The 20,855-nt window shown below is 69.3% G+C and overlaps 1 protein-coding gene across 1 annotated transcript; it reads right to left on the bottom strand.

The window, feature by feature from the left end:
- Positions 1 to 579: 579 nt before the first annotated feature.
- On the bottom strand, positions 580 to 16,764 carry LOC127466155 (nuclear receptor ROR-gamma-like). Its single transcript, XM_051776763.1, is given in 12 exon segments — positions 580 to 681; positions 683 to 781; positions 1,427 to 1,536; positions 3,128 to 3,238; positions 3,323 to 3,430; positions 4,478 to 4,610; positions 5,252 to 5,368; positions 6,513 to 6,845; positions 6,848 to 7,164; positions 8,105 to 8,246; positions 9,635 to 9,720; positions 16,742 to 16,764. Coding segments are annotated over 12 exon segments (1,665 nt in total). The 5' UTR covers positions 16,749 to 16,764.
- Between the last annotated feature and the right edge of the window lie 4,091 nt (positions 16,765 to 20,855).

Below are 20,855 nucleotides of genomic sequence, written 5' to 3'. Positions count from 1 at the left end.
GGTCGGAGACAGGGGAGGGGGCACCCGCAGGTGGAGGGGCACCCACGGGGGACCTACAGGCACCCACAGGTGAGGGGGCACCCACAGGTGATGGGGCACCCACAGGTGATGAGGCACCCACAGGTGATGGGGCACCTACAGGTGATGGAGCCTCGACAGGTGATGGGGCACCTACAGGTGATGGGGCACCCACAGGTGATGGAGTCCCAACAGGTCCCCCCACGGAGCATCCCCTGGGTGGTCCCGGGTGTCCGTGGGTGCAGGGGTGGTCCCAGTGGTCCCAAAGCCCCTTGATTGGACTCAGTGGGTGCAGGGGTGGTCCTGGACCCCTCGGGGTCGGATCCGTGGGTGCGGGGGTGGTCCTGGTGGTCCTGGACCCCTGCGTGGGACTCAGCGGGTGCAGGGGTGGTCCCGGTGGTCCCAAAGCCCCTTGGTCAGGCTCAGTGGGTGCAGGGGTGGTCCTGGACCCCCCAGGGTCGGGTTTGTGGGTGCAGGGGTGGTCCCAGTGGTCCTGCACCCCCGGGTGAGGCTCAGCGGGTGCAGGGGTGGTCCCGGTGGTCCCGGCCCCCCGGGTGGGGCTCAGCGGGTGCAGGGGTGGTCCCGGTGGTCCCGACCCCCCGGGTGGGGCTCAGCGGGGGGGTCGGCGGCATCGGGGGCGAAGAGCTCTCGGTAGAGGGGGGGGGAAGGCGGCCGAGACTCCCCCGGGGTGGAGGCGGCGAAAGGCCTGGAGCTGCTCCAGGTGCTGCGAGCACAGAGCCCGCAGCCGGCCCGGGGGGGGCAGCTGGGGGGGCACGGCCGTCACACGCCTGGCACACGCCTGGCATGGAGGTGACACGCCTGGCACACGCCTGGCACACACCAAGTCCCCCCTACACCCTCCCCTGCCCCCCCCAGCGCCTCCCCGGCCCCCCTGTGCCCCCTGTACCCCCTGTGCCCCTCCGTGTCCCCCCGTGCCCCCTGTACCCCCCGTGTCCCCCCGTGCCCCCCTGTGCCCCCCCGTGTCCTCTGTGCCCCCCGTGTCCTCTGTGCCCCCCCGTGTCCCCCCTGTGCCCCCCCCCCGCCCCCCCTGTATCCCCCTATCCCCCCCTGTGCCCTCCTGTGCCCCCTGTACCCCCTGTGCCCCTCCGTGCCCCCCCGTGTTCCCCCTGTGCCCGCCCCGTGCCCCCCTGTGCCCCCCGTGTCCCCTGTACCCCCCCGTGCCCCCCCGTGTTCCCCCTGTGCCCCCTGTGCCCCCCTTGCCCCCCCCTCCCCCCTGTGCCCCCCCGTGCCCCCCCGTGCCCCCCCCATGCCCCCCTGTGCCCCCCATGCCCCCCTGTGCCCCCCCGTGTCCCCCCCGTGCCCCCCCCGTGCCCCCCCGTGTCCCCCCTCTCCCCCCTGTGCCCCCCCGTGCCCCCTGACCCCCCCCGTGTCCCCCCCGTGCCCCCACCCTGTCCAGGAGCCCCTCTCGGCGGGTCCGGCGCAGCAGGAGCCGAAAGGCCACGTCCAAGTGTCGCTGGAGCCGGGCCACCCGCGGGCGGTCCTGCAGCCACGGCCGGCCTGGGGACAGCCACGGGGACCGTGGGGACAGCGCGGGGACAGTGGGGACAGGGCAGGGCGGGGGGACAGCCACGGGGACAGTGGGGACAGGGCGGGGTGGGGAGACGGGGCAGGGTGTGGGGACAGTGACAGTGGGACAGGGCAGGGACAGTGGGGACAGGGCAGGGTGGGGGGACAGCCACCGGGACAGTGGGGACAGCCACAGGGACCGTGGGGACGGGGCAGGGTGGGGGGACAGGGCAGGGCATGGGGACAGTCACGGGGACAGTGGGGACAGTGACAGGGTGAGGGGACAGCGACAGGGGCAGTGGGGACGGGGCAGGGCATGGGGACAGCCACAGGGACAGTGGGGACGGGGCGGGGTGTGGGGACAGCGACAGGGACAGTGGGGACAGCGACAGGGACCATGGAGACAGTGACAGGGACAGTGGGACAGGGCAGGGCATGGGGACAACCACAGCGACCGTGGGGACAGGGCAGGGTGGGGGGACAGCGACAGGGACAGTGGGGACAGGGCGGGGTGGGGGGACAGTGACAGGGACAGTGGGACAGTGACAGGGACGAGGGGACAGGGACAGGGGTGCGAACACGGGGAGGGGACACTCGAGGGGACACGAGAGGGACACTGAGGCAGGGGGTGGGAACACTGGGAGGGGACCCGGGGAGAGGACCCGGGGAGGGGACCCGGGAAAGGGACACGGGAGGGGACACGGGGAAGGGACACGGGAGGGGACTCGGGGAGGGGACCCGGGAAAGGGACACGGGAGGGGACACGGGGAAGGGACACGGGAGGGGACTCGGGGAGGGGACACGGAGTGGGAACATGGAGAGGGGACACGGGAGGGGACACAGGGAGAGGACGCAGGGAGGGGACACGGGGAGGGGACATGGGGAGGCGACACGGGAGGGGAACCTGGGGAGGCGACACGGGAAGGGACACAGGAGGGGACTCAGGGAGGGGACCCGGGGAGGGGAACATGGGGAGGGGACGCGGGAAGGGGACACGGGAGGGACACTGAGGCAGGGAGTGGGAACGCTGGGAGGGGACCCGGGGAGGGGACACGGGAGGGGACTCGGGGAAGGGACACGGGAGGGGACACGGGGAGGGGACCCGGGGAGGGGATGCAGGGAAGGGACGCAGGGAGGGGACACGGGAGGGGACTCGGGGAGGGGACACGGGGAGGGGACACGGGGAGGGGACACGGGGAGGGAACATGGGGAGGGAACACAGGAGGGGACTTGGGGAGGGGATTCAGGGAAGGGACGCAGGGAGGGGACAGGGGAGGGGACACGGGAAGGGGACCCGGGGAGGTGACACAGGAGGGGACACGGGGAGGGGACCCGAGGAGGTGACACGGGGGGGGGACACTGGAGGGACACTGAGGTAGGGAGTGGGAACGCTGGGAGGGGAGCCGGGGAGGGGACACGGGGAAGGGACACGGGAGGGGACCCGGGGAGGGGACACGGGAGGGGACACGGGAGGGAACACGGGAGGTGACACGGGAGGGGACACAGGAGGTGACACGGGAGGGGACACGGGGGGGGGGGACCCGGGAGGGGCCCCGGGGGGGGGACAGGGGCGGCCCCTCACTGGCGTTGACGAGCACGAGGGCGCTGAACAGGGCCACCTCGCTCTCCGAGAAGCGCAGCGCGCACAGGCTCTGGGCGAAGTCGAAGATGGACCCGACGAGCTCGTGGCACCCTGGGGACGGCCCTTTTGTCACCCGGTGTCCCCGGGGGGGTCCCTCCCGCGTCCCCTCCCTCCCCCGGGCGCCCCGGGCCCTACCCAGGGAGCGGAACAGCTCCGCGCCGGCGAACTTGCCCTCGAAGAGCACGGTGCGGTTGTCGGAGTTGAAGGCTCGGCACATGCGGACCAGCACCACCTCCAGGGCACCTGCCACCCCCCGCCACGCGGGCGACAGCGACACGGACGGTGGCACCGGGCGCCAGGGCACTCGCGGGGGTCGGGAGTGGCACCGTGGGACCCGTGGGGCTGTCACCTCCCCAGGGAGGATGGGGTGTCCCCATGGGACTGTCCCCGTGGGACCCGTGGGGCTGTCACCTCCCCACTGAGGAGGGGGGTGTCCCCGTGGGACTGTCACCTCTTTGTGGGGCCCGTGGGACTGTCACCTCCCCGTGGGACTGTCACCTCTTTGTGGGACCCGTGGGACTGTCACCTCCCCGTGGGACTGTCACCTCTTTGTGGGACCTGTGGGACTGTCACCTCCCCGTGGGACCCGTGGGACTGTCACCTCCCCACTGGGGATGGAGTGTCCCCGTGGGACTGTCACTGTGGGACCTGTGGGACTGTCACCTCCCCCCAGGGAGGATGGGGTGGCCCCGCGGGACTGTCACCTCCTCATGGGACTGTCACCTCCCCGTGGGACCCGTGGGACTGTCACTGTGGGACCCGTGGGACTGTCACCTCCCCGTGGGACCAGAGAATGCCACTGCTTGGGGACACGGGGGCTGGGGAAAGGGGGACAGGGTGGCCCCAGGGCTGGGACAAGGGGATGGGGTGGCCCTGGGGCTGGGGACAGTGTCACAAGGGGACAGAGTGTCCCTGGGGTTGGGGACAAGGGGACGGGGTGTGACTGAGATTGGGGACAAGGGGACGGGGTGTCCCTGGGGCTGGGGACAGTGTCACAAGGGGACAGTGTCCCTGGGGTTGGGACAAGGCAGTAGGGTGTCCCTGGGGCTGGGGACAATGTCACAAGGGATGGCCCCGGAGCTGGAGCCCAGGAGATGGAGCAGCCCTGGGGTTGGGGACAAGGGGACAGGATGTCCCTGGGGCTGGGGACAATGTGCCAGGGGGACAGAGTGTCCCTGGGGTTGGGGACAAGGGGACGGGGTGTGACTGAGATTGGGGGACAAGGGCACGGGGTGTCCCTGGGGCTGGGGACAACGTGCCGGGGTGTCCCCGGCGTGGGTGGCCCCGTACCCGCCTTGAGCAGCACGATCTGGTCGTTCTGGCTGAGCTCGAGGAAGCCCCGCAGGCGTTTGGCGAACTCCACCACGTCCTGGATGGCCTCGGTGACGCGGCCGGCGCAGCGCTGCCACATCTCGGCCGAGGGCTGAGGCACCCGCCGTCACCCCCAGCCCCCCGGGGCACCCCCGAGCCTCCCGGGACACCCCCGAACTGCTGGGGACACCCTCGAGCCCCCGGGGACACCCCCGAACTGCTGGGGACACCCTCGAGCCCCTCGGGACACCCTGAGCCCCCCGGGGCATCCCCGAGCCCCCAGGACACCCCCGAACTGTTGGGGACACCCTCGACCCTCCCGGGGCATCCTCGAGCCCCCGGGGACACCCCCGAACTGCTGGGGACACCCCCGAGCCCCTGGGGACACCCCCGAGCCCCCCAGGGCACCCCCGAGCCCCCCAGGGCACCCCCGAGCCCCCGGGACACCCCCGAACTGCTGGGGACACCCCCGAACTGCTGGGGACACCCTCGAGCCCCCCGGGACACCCTGAGCCCCCCGGGACACCCTCGAGCCCCCCGGGACACCCTCGAGTCCCCCGGGGCATCCCCGAGCCCCCGGGACACCCCCGAACTGCTGGGGACACCCTCGAGCCCCCCGGGACACCCTGAGCCTCCCGGGGACACCCCTGGGGACACCCCCGAGCCCCCGGGACACCCCCGAGCCTCCAGGGGACCCCCTTGAGCCCTCCGGGGACACCCCCGGGGCCAGCCCTTTGCCCCCCCCGGGCGGACCTTGCTCTGGTAGGCGCGGATCTCGTCCCGGGTGAAGGTGTCCCAGCGCCGCCGCTGCAGCTCCTCGGGCCGCGGCTGGCACGTGTCGCGGTGGGACAGCACCACGCTGAGGGTCAGCTGCTCTGGGGGGGACACGGGGGTTGGGGACAGCCACAGGGGACAGGGGGTTTGGGGACAGTGACAGGGGACAGGGGGGTTGGAGACAGACAGCACCACGCTGAGGGTCAGCTGCTCTGGGGGGAGACGGGGGTTGGGGACAGCCACAGGGGACAGGGGGTTTGGGGACAGTGACAGGGGACACAGGGGTTGGGGACAGACAGCACCACGCTGACCGTCAGCTGCTCTGGGGGGGACAGGGGGGTTGGGGACAGCCACAGGGGACACAGGGTTTGGGGACAGCACCACGCTGAGGGTCAGCTGCTCTGGGGGGGACAGGGGGTTGGGGACAGGGACAGGGGACACGGGGTTTGGGGACAGGGACAGGGGACAGGGGGTTTGGGAACAGCCACAGGGGACACGGGGCGTGGGGACAGTGACAGGGGACAACGCAGGGGGACACGGGGTTTGGGGACAGCGACAGGGGACAGGGGGGTTGGGGACAGCGACAGGGGACAGGGGGGTTGGGGACAGGGCCGAGGGCAGGGGACATGGGGTTTGGGGACAGGGGGATTGGGGACAGGACAGGGGACACGGGGGTTTGGGGACAGCGCAGGGGACAGGGGGATCGGGGACAGGGCAGGGGACACGGGGTTTGGGGACAGCGACAGGGGGACACGGAGTTTGGGGACAGGGCAGGGGACAGGGGGTTTGGGGACAGGGCCGGGGCCGGGGCAGGTGGCTCTGGGTGTGTCCTCGACGGACAAGGTGCCACCGCCAGCCGGCACCCACGGGTGACAGAGCCGGGTGTCACCACCCACCAACGATAGAAGCGGGTACCACCACCCTCAGGGAGCACCCACGGGTGACAGAGCCGGGTGTCACCACCGTCGGTGATGGAGGCGTGTCCCACCACCCACGGGTGACAGAGCCAGGTACCACTACCCCTAGGGAGCACCCACGGGTGACAGAGCCGGGTGTCACCACCGTCGGTGATGGAGGCGTGTCCCACCATCCACGGGTGACAGAATTAAGTGCCACCACCCACGGGTGACAGAGCCGGGTGCCACCACCACGGCGGCCCCCCAGGTGACACCCGCAGCCCCCCAGGTGACACCCGCAGCCCCAGGGGTGAGTCCGTCCCCCCCCCCCCCCCCGCACTCACCGATCTCCCCTGCGGACGCCGTTGGGGACTCCAGGACACGGCCCCCTCCGGGGTGGGGGAACCACTCGAGGGTCCCCCTGTCCCCGCCCCCCTCCTGTGCCCGCTTTGGCCCCTCCTGCACGGGAGGGGACACCCTGGGACAGCCCGCGGGGACAGCGGGGGACAGGGGGTGGCCCGGGGGGGGGAGCGGAGCCCCCTGGGCCGCCCGTTCCCGTTCCCGTTGTTCCCCGCTGTTCCCGTTGTTCCCGATCCCATTCCCGTTGTTCCCGTTGTTCCCGCTGCCATTCCCGTTGTTCCCGCTGTTCCCGCTGTTCCCGTTGTTCCCGCTGTTCCCGTTGTTCCCGATCCCATTCCCGGTGTTCCCGTTGTTCCCGGTGTTCCCGCTGTTCCCGTTCCCGTTGTTCCCGATCCCATTCCCGTTGTTCCCGCTGTTCCCGCTGTTCCCGTTGTTCCCGATCCCATTCCCGTCGTTCCCGCTGTTCCCGCTGTTCCCGATCCCGTTGTTCCCGATCCCATTCCCGTTGTTCCCGCTGTTCCCGATCCCATTCCCGCTGTTCCCGCTGTTCCCGCTGTTCCAGCTGTTCCAGCTGCTGCTGCGCCTCCGCCTGGAGCCGGTCCCGCTGCTTCTTGGACATGCGGCCGAACTTGACGGCTGCGGGGACACGGGGGGGACACCGCGGGTCACCCACACGGGGGGGGGACACGGGACCCTCAGGGAACCCCCGTCCTGCCGGACACCGCGGGGGGGGGGGACAGGGCGGGGACGGGTGTCCCCAGGGCAGGGACGGGTGTCCCCAGGGGAGGGGGACAGGGGACCGGGAACGATGTCCCCAGGAGAGGAACCGGTGTCCCCAGGAGAGGGACACGGGTGTCCCCAGGGAGGGGACAGAGGGCCGGGGAGGGATGTCCCCAAGGGTGTCCCCAAGGGTGTCCCCAGGGGAGGGGACAGGGGACCGGGAACGATGTCCCCAGGAGAGGAACCGGTGTCCCCAGGGGAGGGGACAGAGGGCCGGGAGGGATGTCCCCAAGGGTGTCCCCAGGGCAGAGACGGGTGTCCTCAGATGTGGGAGGGGACAGAGGGCCGGCAGGGATGTCCCCAGGGGTGTCCCCAGGAGGGGTACAGGTGTCCCAGGTGCAGGGACAGGTGTCCCCAGGGGTGTCCCCGGGTTTGGGGCCAGTTGTCCCAGGGCAGGGCCGGGTGTCCCAAGGGGTGTTCCCAGGGCAGGGAGGGATGTCCCCGCGTGTCCCCGCCGTGTCCCCGCCTCTGTTCCGACTGTCCCGGGACAGGGTCGGGTGTCCCCAGGGGTGTCCCTGTCTCTGGGACGGGTGTCCCCAGATTTAGGGACAGGTATCCGCGGGGCAGGGAGGGATGTCCCCGCGGTGTCCCCGCCTCTGTCCCAGGTCTGTCCCGGGTGTCCCCAGGGGTGTGGGCACTGCAGGGAGGGGTGTCCCCGCGGTGTCCCCGGCTCTGTCCCGGCTGTCCCAGTGCAGGGAGGGATGTCCCCGCGGTGTCCCCGGCTCTGTCCCGGCTGTCCCAGCGCAGGGAGGGGTGTCCCCGCGGTGTCCCCGGCTCTGTCGCGGCTGTCACGCACCGTCGCGGGACATGCCGAGGCGGAGGCACTTCTGGAGCCGGCAGTGCTGGCAGCGGTTGCGGGTGGCGCGGTCGATGGGACAGTTCTGCTGGCGGCTGCACGCGTAGCTCGGGCCGCCCTTCTGGCTGCGCCGGAAGAACCCCTGCGAGGCGGGGAGGCACCCCATGGCACCCCATGGCACCCCATGGCATCCCCATGGCACCCCGTGGCACCCCATGGCATTCCATAGCACCCCATGGCACCCCCGTGTTCCCCGTGTCCCCCCGTCCCTCCCATGTCCCCCCATGTCCCTCATGTCCCCCCATGTCCCCCCCGTGTCCCCTGTGTCCTCCCATCCCTCCCGTGTCCCCCCATGCCCCTCATGTCCCCCCCCCAATGTCCCCCATGTCCCCCCAGCCCCACCACATCACCCCGATGGCCCCCCCCTTGTCACCTCATGTCCCCCATGACCCCCCAAATGCCCCCATGTCCCCCTCGTCCCCCTGTATCCTCCCGTGTCCCCTCCTGTCCCCCCGTGTCCCCTGTGTCCTCCCATCCCTCCCGTCCCCCCCCATGTCCCCTCATGCCCCCCTCCCAAAGTTCCCCAAGTCCCCCCAGCCCCACCACATCACCCCAATGGCCCCCCATGGCCCCCCCTTGTCACCTCATGTCCCCCATGACCCCCCGTGTCCCCCTATGGTCCCTCCAATGTCCCCCATGTCGCCCCATGTCCCCCCCAGCCCCACCACATCACCCCCATGGCCCCCATGGGCCCCCCAATGTCCCCCATGTCCCCCCCATGTCCCCCTAACCCCCACCATATCACCCCCATGGCCCTCATGTCCCCCCCCAATGTCCCCCCATGTCGCCCCATGTCCCCCCAGCCCCACCACATCACCCCCATGTCCCCCATGGCCCCCCACATCCCCCATGTCCCTCATGCCCCCCCCAATGTCCCCCCATGTCCCCCCAGCACCCCCCACATCACCTCGATGGTCCCTCATGCCCCCCTTTGTCCCCCCATGCCCCCTGTGTCCCCCCATGTCCCCCATGTCCCCCCAGCACCCCCCACATCACCCCCATGTCCCCCCACATCCCTCATGTCCCCCATGATCCCCCAAATGCCCCCGTGTCCCCCTCGTCCCCCTGTCCCTCCCGTGTCCCCCCGTGTCCCTCCCGTGTCCCCCTGTCCCTCCCGTGTCCCCCCGTGTCCCTCCCGTGTCCCCCTGTGTCCCCCCATGTCCCCCTTGTCCCCCTGTCCCTCCCGTGTCCCCCCGTGTCCCTCCCGTGTCCCCCTGTGTCCCCCCATGTCCCCCTTGTCCCCCTGTCCCTCCCGTGTCCCCCCGTGTCCCTCCCGTGTCCCCCTGTGTCCCTGTGTCCCCCCGTGTCCCCCTGTCCCTCCCGTGTCCCCCTGTGTCCCCCCATGTCCCCCTTGTCCCCCTGTCCCCCATGTCCCCCTGTGTGCCCCCGTGTCCTCCCCGTCCTCTCATGTCCCTCCCGTGTCCCCCCATGTCCCCCTGTCCCCCCCTGTCCCCCCGTGTCCCCTGTCACCTTGCAGCCCTCGCAGGTGATGACCCCGTAGTGGATCCCCGAGGATTTGTCCCCGCAGATCTTGCAGGGGATCACCTCGATGGGGGCTGGGGGGACACGGGGACACCCTCAGGGGGGTCCTGCCACGGGGACACCCATCAGGGGGTCTCTGTCCTGGGGTCCCTGTCCTGGGGTCCCTGACCGGGGACACCCATCAGGGGGGCCCTGTGTGGGGTCCTTGTCCTGGGGTCCCTGTCCTGGGGTCCCTGATGTGGGGACACCGTCAGGGGGGCCCTGTGTGGGGTCCCTGACGTGGGGACACCCATCAGGGGGTCTCTGTCCTGGGGACACCTGTCCTGGGGTCCTTGACATGGGGACCCCGTCAGGGGGGCCCTGTGTGGGGTCCCTGTCCTGGGGTCCCTGTCCTGGGGTCCCTGACGTGGGGACACCCATCAGGGGGGCCCTGTGCTGGGGGGTTTTTGTCACCGGGTCCCCGTCACGGGACACCCCAGGCCCCCACGGCACCCGTGGGACCCGCAGTGCCACCTGTGCCCCCTGTGCTGTCCCCAGGGTCAAATGTCACCTGTAGGACCAGGTGTCACCTGTGGGACCGGGTGTCCCCCGTGAGCTCACGTGTCCCCTGTGGGTTCCCATGTCACCTCTGGCTTCCCATGTCCCCCGTGAGCTCACGTGTCCCCTGTGGGCTCACATGTCACCTGTGGCTTCCCATGTCACCTGTGGGTTCACCTGTCACCTGTAGGACCAGGTGTCCCCTGTAGGACCAGGTGTCCCCTGTGGGTTCCCGTGTCCCCTGTGGCCTCACCTGTCACCTACAGGTTCATGTGTCCCCTATGGGCTCATGTGTCCCCTGTGGCTTTACATGTCACCTGTGGGTTCCCCTGTCACCTGTAGGACCAGGTGTCCCCTGTGGCCTCCAGTGTCCCCTATAGACACACATGTCCCCTACGGACACACGTGTCCCCTACAGACACACATGTCCCCTACGGACACACGTGTCCCCTACAGACACACATGTCCCCTATGGACACACGTGTCCCCTCTGTGCTCTGCTGTCCCCCAGCCCCCCTGGGTGCCCCCAGGTGCCCTCAGGTGCCCTCAGGTGCCCTCAGGTGCCCCAGTTTGCCCCCGGTGCCCCCGGGTGCCGTCGGGGCTGTGACGGCGACAGCGGCGAAGCCACAACTGGGACACGGCCCCGGCAGGAAACGGGCCCGGCACCGCACTGGGGGGACCAGTACGGCCCAGTATGGCCCAGTATGGCACTGGGGGGGACCAGTATGGCCCAGTATGGCACTGGGGGAACCAGTATGGCCCAGTATGGCCCAGTATGGCCCTGCCACAGCACTGGGAGGGAACCAGTATGGCCCAGTATGGTCCCGGCACTGCACTGGGGGAACCAGTATGGCTCAGTATGGCACTGGGGGAACCAGTATGGCCCAGTACGGCCCAGCACAGCACTGGGAGAGAACCAGTATGACCCAGTATGGCCCTGCCACGGTACTGGGAGGGAACCAGTACAGCCCAGGATGGTCGTGCCCAGCGTGACACACCCAGGGATGGTCGTGCCCACCCTGACACACCCAGGGATGGTCGTGCCCACCCTGGCACACCCGGGGATGGTCGTGCCCCCTGACACACCCAGGGGTGCTCGTGCCCACCCTGACACACCCAGGGATGGTCGTGCCCACCCTGACACACCTGGGGATGCTCGTGCCCACTCCTGCCCTCTCCCCTTCGTGCCCTCTCTGCCCTGCTCGTGCCCACCCGGCCCCGCACACGCGTGACCCTCCCGCGCCCACCCGCGCCCCCCTCACCCTCCTCCTCCTCCTCCTCCTCCTCCTCCTCCTCCTCCTCCTCCTCCTCCTCCTCCTCCCGCGCCCGAATTCGCTTCGTCGGCGTTTTCCACCCGCCCCAGTTTTTTGGGGCCGGCGCCGCCCGCGCATCCGGCCCTGGAGGGGGGGGGGGTGGGTTTTTGGGGGGGCCCCGCGACCCCCGTGTGACCCCCCCCTGGGAATTCGGGGGGTGCTGAGTCAGCCCCGCGCCCCGAATTACTCACCGGGTGCCGGGAAGAGCCGCGGCGGGGCCGCTCCTGCCGGGAACCGGCGGCGGGGGGAGGTCGGCGAGGGCCCGGGGGCACCGGGGGCACCGAGGGGGGCACCGGGGGGGGCACCGGGAGGGGGCTGCCGGTAATGCGGGGACCTGCCAGTCCTCCTGGCACCCCACCCACTGCAACTGGGGGGCACTGGGGGCACCCCAACTGCATCTGGGGCACCGGGGGCACCGGGGGGCACCCTCGGCACCTCCGGGGGGCACCTCCGGGGGCACCTCCGGGGGCACCGGGGGGGGCTGCCGGTAATGCGGGGACCTGCCAGCCCTCCTGGCACCCACCCACCGCAACTGGGGGCACTGGGGGCACCGGGGGGCTGCCGGTAATGCAGGGACCTGCCAGTCCTCCTGGCACCCACCCACCGCAACTGGGGGGCACCGGGGGCACCTTCGGCACCTCTGGGGGGCACGGGGGGGGGCTGCCGGTAATGCGGGGACCTGCCAGTCCCACCCACACCCACCCACCGCAACTGGGGGGGCACCTCGGGGCATCCCAACTGTATCTGGGGCACCGGGGGGCACCGGGGGGGCTGACGGTAGTGTAGGGACCTGCCAGTCCCACCTGCACCCACTGCAACTGGGGGGCACTGGGGGCACCCCAACTGCATCTGAGGCGCCGAGGGGCACAGGGGGGGCTGCCGGTAATGTAGGGACCTGCCAGTCCTCCTGGCACCCACCCACCGCAACTGGGGGGCACCGGGGGCACCGGGGGCACCCTCAGCACCTCTGGGGGGCACGGGGGGGGGGCTGCCGGTAATGCGGGAACCTGCCAGCCCTGCTGCCACCCACCCACCGCACCGGGGGGCACTGGGGGCACCCCAACTGCATCTGGGGCACCGGGGGGCACAGGGGGGGGCTGCCGGTAGTGCGGGGACCTGTCAGCCCTCCTGGCACCCACCGCAGCTGGGGGGGCACCTCGGGGCACCTCAGTGCCACGAGCACGCACCAGTACCACCAGTACAACCAGTGCCACCAGCAGCCTCCAGCCCCGGGGGCACCCACCAGTGCCACCAGTGCCACCAGTGCCACTGGTACCACCAGTGCCATCAGTCCCGGGGCACCCACCAGTGCCACCAGTAACCACCAGTGCTACCAGTACCCACCAGCCCCAGGGGCACCCACCAGTGCCAACCAGTGCCACCAGTGCCACCGGCAGCCACCAGCCCCAGGGGCACCCACCAGTGCCACCAGTGCCACCGGCACCACCAGTACAACCAGTGCCACCAGCACCCACCAGTGCCACCAGTGCCACCAGTGCCACCAGTGCTACCAGCACCCACCAGCCCCAGGGGCACCCACCAGTGCCACCAGTGCCATCAGTCCCGGGGGCACCCACCAGTGCCACCAGTGCCACCAGTGCTACCAGCACCCACCAGCCCCGGGGGCACCCACCAGTGCCACCAGTGCCACCAGTACCACCAGCACCCACCAGCCCCAGGGGCACCCACCAGTGCCACCAGTGCCACCAGCACCCACCAGTGCCACCAGTACCACCAGCACCCACCATTCCCGGGGGCACCCACCAGTGCCACCAGTGCCACCAGTACCACCAGTACCACCAGTGCCACCAGTGCCACCAGTGCCACCAGTACCACCAGCACCCACCATTCCCGGGGGCACCCACCAGTGCCACCAGTGCCACCAGTACCACCAGTACCACCAGTGCCACCAGTGCCACCAGTGCCAGCAGCACCCACCAGCCCCGGGGGCACCCACCAGTGCCACCAGTGCCAGCAGTGCCACCAGCCCCACGGCCCCGCTGCCCCCGGGGCACCCCCACCGTCCCCCCCCCGCTCAGGGACCCGCTGTCACCCCCCAGCCGGGGGGGACACCCCCAGCACCCCCCGGCACAGGCGGGGACACGGGGGGACAAAAGGGACACGGGGGACACGGGGGGGGGACACGGGGGGGCAGAGGGGACACGGGGGGGACAGAGGGGGGACAGAGGGGACACGGGGGGGACAGAGGAGACACGGGGGGGACAGAGGGGGGACAGAGGGACACGGGGGGGACAGAGGAGACACGGGGGGGGACACGGGGGACAAAAGGGACACGGGGGAGACACGGGGGGGACAGAGGAGACACGGGGGGGGACACGGGGGACAAAGGGACACGGGGGAGACACGGGGGGGACAGAGGGGACACGGAGGACACGAGGGACATGGAGGGGGACACAGGGGGGGACACAGGGAGGGACACGGGGGACACGGGGGGGGACAGGGGACACGGGGGGGACACGGGGGGGACGGGGGGGGACAGGGGACGGGGGGGGACAGAGGGGACACGGGGGGGGACAGAGGGGACACGAGGGACACAGGAGACAGGGGACAAAAGGGACACAGGGGACACGAGGGACACAGGGGGAGACACAGGGGCGACACAGGGGGGACACAGGGGCAACACGGGGGGGGACAACACGGGGGGGGGGACACCGGGGGGACACAGGGGACAAAAGGGACCCGGGGGACACAGGAGGGGCCCCCCAGCACCCAGGGGTGCCCCCCCCTCCCCCCCTTCCCCCGGCACAAAGCGGGGCGGGGGGGGGTCGTTGCGGGCGGGGGGTGGTGCGGGGGCCACCTGCGCGTGTCCCCCCCCCGTGTCCCCCCCCCGTGTCACCCCCCGTGTCCCCCCCCGCCGCCCGCCACATCAAAGGGGCGCCGCAGGTGCGCGGGGGGGGGACCCGCGACCCCCCAAAAGCGGGGGCGGGGCGGGCGCAGCTGCGGGACGGGCGGGGGGGGGGGGACACGGGAGGGGGGACCCGCGAGGGGGGTGTGACCCCCCACCCCAAAACACACGTGTGGGACCCGCGACGTGGGTGTGACCCCCCCAAAACACGGGGGGGACCCGAGACACACGTGCCCTCCTGTAACACACGTGTGCCCCCCCTAACACGCGTGTACAGCCCCTGAACACGCCATAACATGCGTGTACAACCCATAACATGGATGTACAGCCCATAACACGCGTGTACAGCCCATAACACGCGTGTACACCCTGTAACATGCATGTACACCCCATAACATGCATGTACAGCTCATAAAACACGTGTACAGCCCATAACATGTGTGTACAGCCCATAACATGCATGTACAGCCCATAACATGCATGTACAGCCCATAACAGGCATGTACAGCCCAGAGCACATGTGTACAGCCGGCAACACCCATGTGCACCCCGTAAAATGCATGTACAGCCCATAACACATATGTACAGTCCATAACATGCATGTACAGCCCATAACATGCGTGTACAGCCCATAGCACAGGTGTACAGCCTGTATCACACCTGTGCACCCTGTAACACACGTGTACAGCCCATAACACATGTGTACATCCCATAACACACGTGTACAGCCCATAGCACACGTGTACATCCCATAACACACGTGTACAGCCCATAGCACAGGTGTACAGTCCATAACATGCGTGTACAGCCCATAAGACACGTGTACAGCCTGTATCACGCCTGTGCACCCTGTAACACACGTGTACAACAAATAACACACGTGTACAGCCCATAACACACCTGTACAGCCCATAGCACAGGTGTACAGCCTATATCACGCCTGTGCACCCTGTAACATGTGTGTACACCCCATAACATGCATGTACACCCTGTAACACGCATCTACAGCCCGTAACACGCATGTACAGCCCATAACACACGTGTACAATACAACACACCCCGTGACACGGCTGCACACGCTCTAACACGCGTGCCCAGCCCCCGCAAAGGCGCCCCCAGCACCCCCTGACCCTCTTACACCCCCCTGACCCTCTTACACCCCCTTACACACCCCCCTGACCCTCTTACACACCCCCCCGAATGCTCTTACACCCCCCTGACCCTCTTACACCCCCCCTGACCCTCTTACACACCCCTGACCCTCTTACACCCCCCTGACCCTCTTACACCCCCTTACACACCCCCCTGACCCTCTTACACACCCCCCCGAATGCTCTTACACCCCCCTGACCCTCTTACACCCCCCTGACCCTCTTACACCCCCCTTACACCCCCCTGACCCTCTTACACCCCCCTGACCCTCTTACACCCCCCTGACCCTCTTACACCCCCCTTACACACCCCCCTGACCCTCTTACACACCCCCCCGAATGCTCTTACACACCCCTGACCCTCTTACACACCCCTGACCCTCTTACACACCCCCTGACCCTCTTACACCCCCCTTACACCCCCCTGACCCTCTTACACCCCCCTTACACCCCCCTGACCCTCTTACACCCCCCTGACCCTCTTACACACCCCTGACCCTCTTACACCCCCCTGACCCTCTTACACACCCCCTGACCCTCTTACACCCCCCTTACACCCCCCTGACCCTCTTACACCCCCCTTACACCCCCCTGACCCTCTTACACCCCCCTGACCCTCTTACACACCCCTTACACACCCCCTGACCCTCTTACACACCCCTGATCCTCTTACACCCCCCTGACCCTCTTACACCCCCTTACACCCCCCCCTGACCCTCTTACACCCCCCTGACCCTCTTACACACCCCCCTGACCCTCTTACACCCCCCTTACACCCCCCTGACCCTCTTACACCCCCCTTACACCCCCCTGACCCTCTTACACCCCCCCTGACCCTCTTACACACCCCTTACACACCCCCTGACCCTCTTACACACCCCTGATCCTCTTACACACCCCTGACCCTCTTACACCCCCCTGACCCTCTTACACCCCCTTACACCCCCCCCTGACCCTCTTACACCCCCCTGACCCTCTTACACACCCCTGACCCTCTTACACACCCCCCTGACCCTCTTACACCCCCCTGACCCTCTTAGACACCCCCTGACCCTCTTACACACCCCTGACCCTCTTACACACCCCCTGACCCTCTTACACACCCCTTACACCCCCCTGACCCTCTTACACACCCCTTACACACCCCTGACCCTCTTACACACCCCTTACACCCCCCTAACCCCCCCGACCCCCCCTTGCCCCCCCGTGCCCCCCCCGTGCCCGGTACCTCTCATGACGCCGCCGGGGCCGTTTTGGGGCCGTTTTGGGGCCGTTTCGGGGCCGGGCGTTATAAAAAAGGGCGCGGGGCCCCCCCCCGGGCATCCTGCCCTGCCCCCAACCCCCCCCGTGTCATCCTGCCCTGCCCCCCAACCCCCCCCGTGTCATCCCGCCCCCCCAACCCCCCCCGAAAACCGCTGGAAAGTTCCGACTTTCCCCGGGGGGGGGGAAGGGGGGGTGACCCCAAATCTACCCCGACCCGAAGGGAAGGGGGGGCCAGTCGGAAATTTGGAGGGGGGGGGGCAGGTTTGGGGTGGAGGGACCCCCCCTCCCCCCCCAAAACCTGTAGTGGTCATTTTTGGGGTGCAGGGACCCCCCCAAAAACCCTGCACGGTTCATTTTTGGGGTGCGGGGACACCACCCCCCCCCCAAACCCTGCAGGGCTCATGTTTGGGGTGCGAGGACCCCGCGATGAGGTCATTTTTGGGGTGCGGAGACCCCCCTCCCCAAACCCTGCAGGGCTCATTTTGGGGTGCGGGGACCCCCCCCCGATCCCCCGACGGGCTCATTTTTGGGGTGCGGGGACCTCTCGAAACCCTGCAGGGCTCATTTTTGGGGTGCGAGCCCCCCCAGACCCTACAGGGTTCATTTTGGGGTGGGGGGACCCCCCCCAAACCCTACAGGGTTCATTTTCGGGTGCAGGGACCACCCCGAAGCCTTGAACGGCCCATTTTGGGGTGCGGGCCCCCCCTCGATGAACTCATTTTTGGGGTGCAGGGACCCCCCCAAACCCTGCACGGCTCATTTTTGGGGTGGGGGGACCCCCCCATGGGCTCATTTTTGGGGTGCGAGCCCCCCCAACCCTACAGGGTTCATTTTTGGGGTAGGAGGACCCCCCTGATCCCCTGATGGGCTCATTTTTGGGGTGCGGGGACCCCCCCATGGGCTCATTTTTGGGGTGCAGGGACCCTCAAACCCTGCACGGTTCATTTTTGGGGTGGGGGGACCCCCCATGGGCTCATTTTGGGGTGGGGAGACCCCTCCATGGGATCATTTTTGGGGTGCACCCACGTGACCTCCCCAGTGCCCTAATGGGGTCACATTTGGGGTGCAGGGACCCCCCACCCTATCCCCCGATGTGCCCAATTTCGGGGTGCAGGGACCCCCCAACACCCCTCCGGGCTCAGTTTTGGGGTGCGGGGACCCCCGTGACATGCCCGGTTTGGGGGGGGGGGGGGCAGCCCCCCCTTGCCGGGGGTCCCAGAGGGGACACGGGGGGGTCTCAAAGGGGACATGTTTGGGGGGGACATTGGGGGGTCCCAAATGGGACATTGGGGGTCTCAAAGGGGACAAGTGTGGGAAGGGACTTTGGGGGGGTCCCAAAGGGGACATTGGGGGTCCAGAGGGGACACGGGGGGTCTAAGAGGGGGCACGTGTGGGGGGGACATTGGGGGGGTCCCAAAGGGGACATTGGGGGGTCCCAGAGGGGACACGTGTGGGGGGGACACTGGGGGTCCCAAAAGGGACATTGGGGATCTCAAAGGGGACATTGGGGGGGGGACATTGGGGGTCCCAAAAGGGACATTGGGGGGTCCCAGAGGGGACATTGGGGGTCTCAAAGGGGACATTGGGGGTCCCAGAGGGGACACGTGTGGGGGGGACATTGGGGGTCCCAAAAGGGACATTGGGGGTCCCAGAGGGGACATTGGGGGTCTCAAAGGGGACACGAGGGGTCTCAAAGGGGTCCCGTTCCCCTCTCCCCAAACCCCACAGAGACACGGGGGGACACGGGGGGGGGGGTGGCAGCAGCTCTGATGGTCACTGGGGTCACCCCCGACCCCCCTGGGGACACTGGGGGGGGGGACACACAAGGGGGACACGAGGGGGACACGGGGGGGACACGGGGGGGACACGGGGGGTGACTGAGGTGACACGGGGGGTGACAAGGGGGGGACAAAGGGGGACACGGAGGGGACACGGGGGTGACATGGGGGGGACACGGGGGTGATTGGGGTGACACGGGGGGTGACAAGGGGGGGACAAAGGGGGACACTGGGGGGACATGGGGGGACTGGGGGGACACGGGGGGGACATGGGGGCACACGGGGGTGACAAGGGGGTGACACGAGGGGACAGGGGGGTGGGTGACTGAGGGGGGGACATGAGAGTGGCACGGGGGGGGACAGGGGGGGGGACACGGGAGGGACAAGGGGGTGACACGGGGGGACAGGGGGGTGGGTGACTGAGGTGGGGGACATGAGGGTGACACAGGGGGGGACACGGGGGGGACAGGGGGGGGACAGGGGTGACCCCGGGGTGACCGGTGACAGCTACGGGTCCCCAACCCCCCCCTCCCGAGCCGCGTCCTTGGGGGGGTCCTTGGGGGGGGTCCTTGGGGGGGTCCAGCCGGATGAAGAGACCTGGGGGGGGAGGGGGGGACATGTGGCACAGGGACAGCAGGGTCCCCACCCCGCCCTCGAGCCCCCAGGTGTGTCCCCACCCCCCCAGGTGTGTCCCCAGGTGTGTCCCCACCCCCCCCAGGTGTGTCCCCACCCCCCCAGGTGTGTCCCCAGGTGTGTCTCAGCCCCCCCAGGTGTGTCCCAGCCCCCCAGGTGTGTCCCCACCCCCCAGGTGTGTACCCAGGTGTGTCCCAGCCCCCCAGGTGTGTCCCAGCCCCCCAGGTGTGTCCCCAGGTGTGTCCCCAACCCCCCCGGTGTGTCCCCCCTCACCTGTGGCCCTGGTGTGCAGGGTGTCCCCAGGTGTGTGCCCAGGTGTGTTCCAGGTGTGTCCCCAGGTGTGTCCCCCCCTCACCTGTGGCCCTGGCGTGCAGGGTGTCCCCAGGTGTGTCCCCAACCCCCCCAGGTGTGTCCCCAGGTGTGTCCCCAGGTGTGTCCCCAGGTGTGTCCCAGGTGTCCCCCCCTCACCTGTGGCCCTGGCGTGCAGGGTGTCCCCAGGTGTGTCCCAGCCCCCCCAGGTGTGTCCCCAGGTGTGTCCCCCCCTCACCTGTGGCCCTGGTGTGCAGGGTGTCCCCAGGTGTGTCCCCAGGTGTGTCCCAGGTGTCCCCAGGTGTCCCCCCCTCACCTGTGGCCCTGGCGTGCAGGGTGTCCCCGTCGGCGCTGTGCAGGTGACACTCCAGGAACACCTTCCTGCCCTCCTGGCGCTCCAGGTGGGCGTCCACCAGCACCACCGTGCCCAGGGGGACGGGCCTGGGGGCACCGGGGACCCCTGTCACCCCCTGGGGCCCCTTGGTCACCCCAGTGTCCCCCCTGGTCACCCCCTGGGGCCCCTTGGTCACCCCCAGTGTCCCCCTGGTCATCCTCGTGTCCCCTTGGGCACCCCCTGGGTGCCCTTGGGCACCTCCCCATCTCCCCCTAGTCACCCCAGTGTCCCCCTGGGCACTCCCATGTCCCCCTGGTCACCCCAGTGTCCCCCCAGTCACCCCAGTGTCCCCCTGGTCACCCCAGTGTCCCCTTGGTCACCCCAGTGACCCCCAGTCACCCCCAGTGTCCCTCCAGTCACCCCCAGTGTCCTCTTGGTCATCCCACTGTCCCCCTGGGCACTCCCATGTCCCCCTGGTCACCCCCAGTGTCCCCCGGTCACCCCAGTGTCCCTCTGGTCACCCCCAGTGTCCCCTTGGTCACCCCCAGTGCTCCCCTGGTCACCACCATGTCCCTCCTGGTCACCCCCAGTGTCCCCCTGGTCACCCCACTGTCCTCCTGGTCACTCTCATGTGCCCTGGTCACCCCAGTGTCCCTCTGGTCACCTCCCCATCCCCCCTGGTCACCCCCAGTGTCCCCCTTGTCACCCTCAGTGTCCCCCCAGTCACCCCCAGTGTCCCCCTGGTCACCTCTGTGTGTCCCTTTGTCCCCCCCAATCCCCCCGATGTCCTTTCATGTCACCTCCATGTTCCCCCTTGTCACCCCCATGTCCCCCTTGGTCACCCCAGTGTCCCCCTGGTCATCCCCTGTGTCCCCTTGGTCACCCCACTGTGCCACCCTTGGGGACACCGTGCCACCCTTAGGGACGCTCTGACCCCTTGGGGACACCGTGGCACCCTTAGGGACACTGTGCCACCCTTAGGGATGCTCTGACCCCTTGGGACACCGTGCCACCCTTAGGGACAC

Source organism: Manacus candei, unplaced genomic scaffold, assembly GCF_025592945.1.
Source record: "Manacus candei isolate 608988 ecotype Guabito, Panama unplaced genomic scaffold, ASM2559294v1 h1tg000621l, whole genome shotgun sequence".
Classification (NCBI taxonomy): Eukaryota; Metazoa; Chordata; class Aves; order Passeriformes; family Pipridae; genus Manacus; species Manacus candei.
Note: the sequence above shows the minus strand (reverse complement) of the source record. Positions and strands in the feature narration are given on the sequence as shown.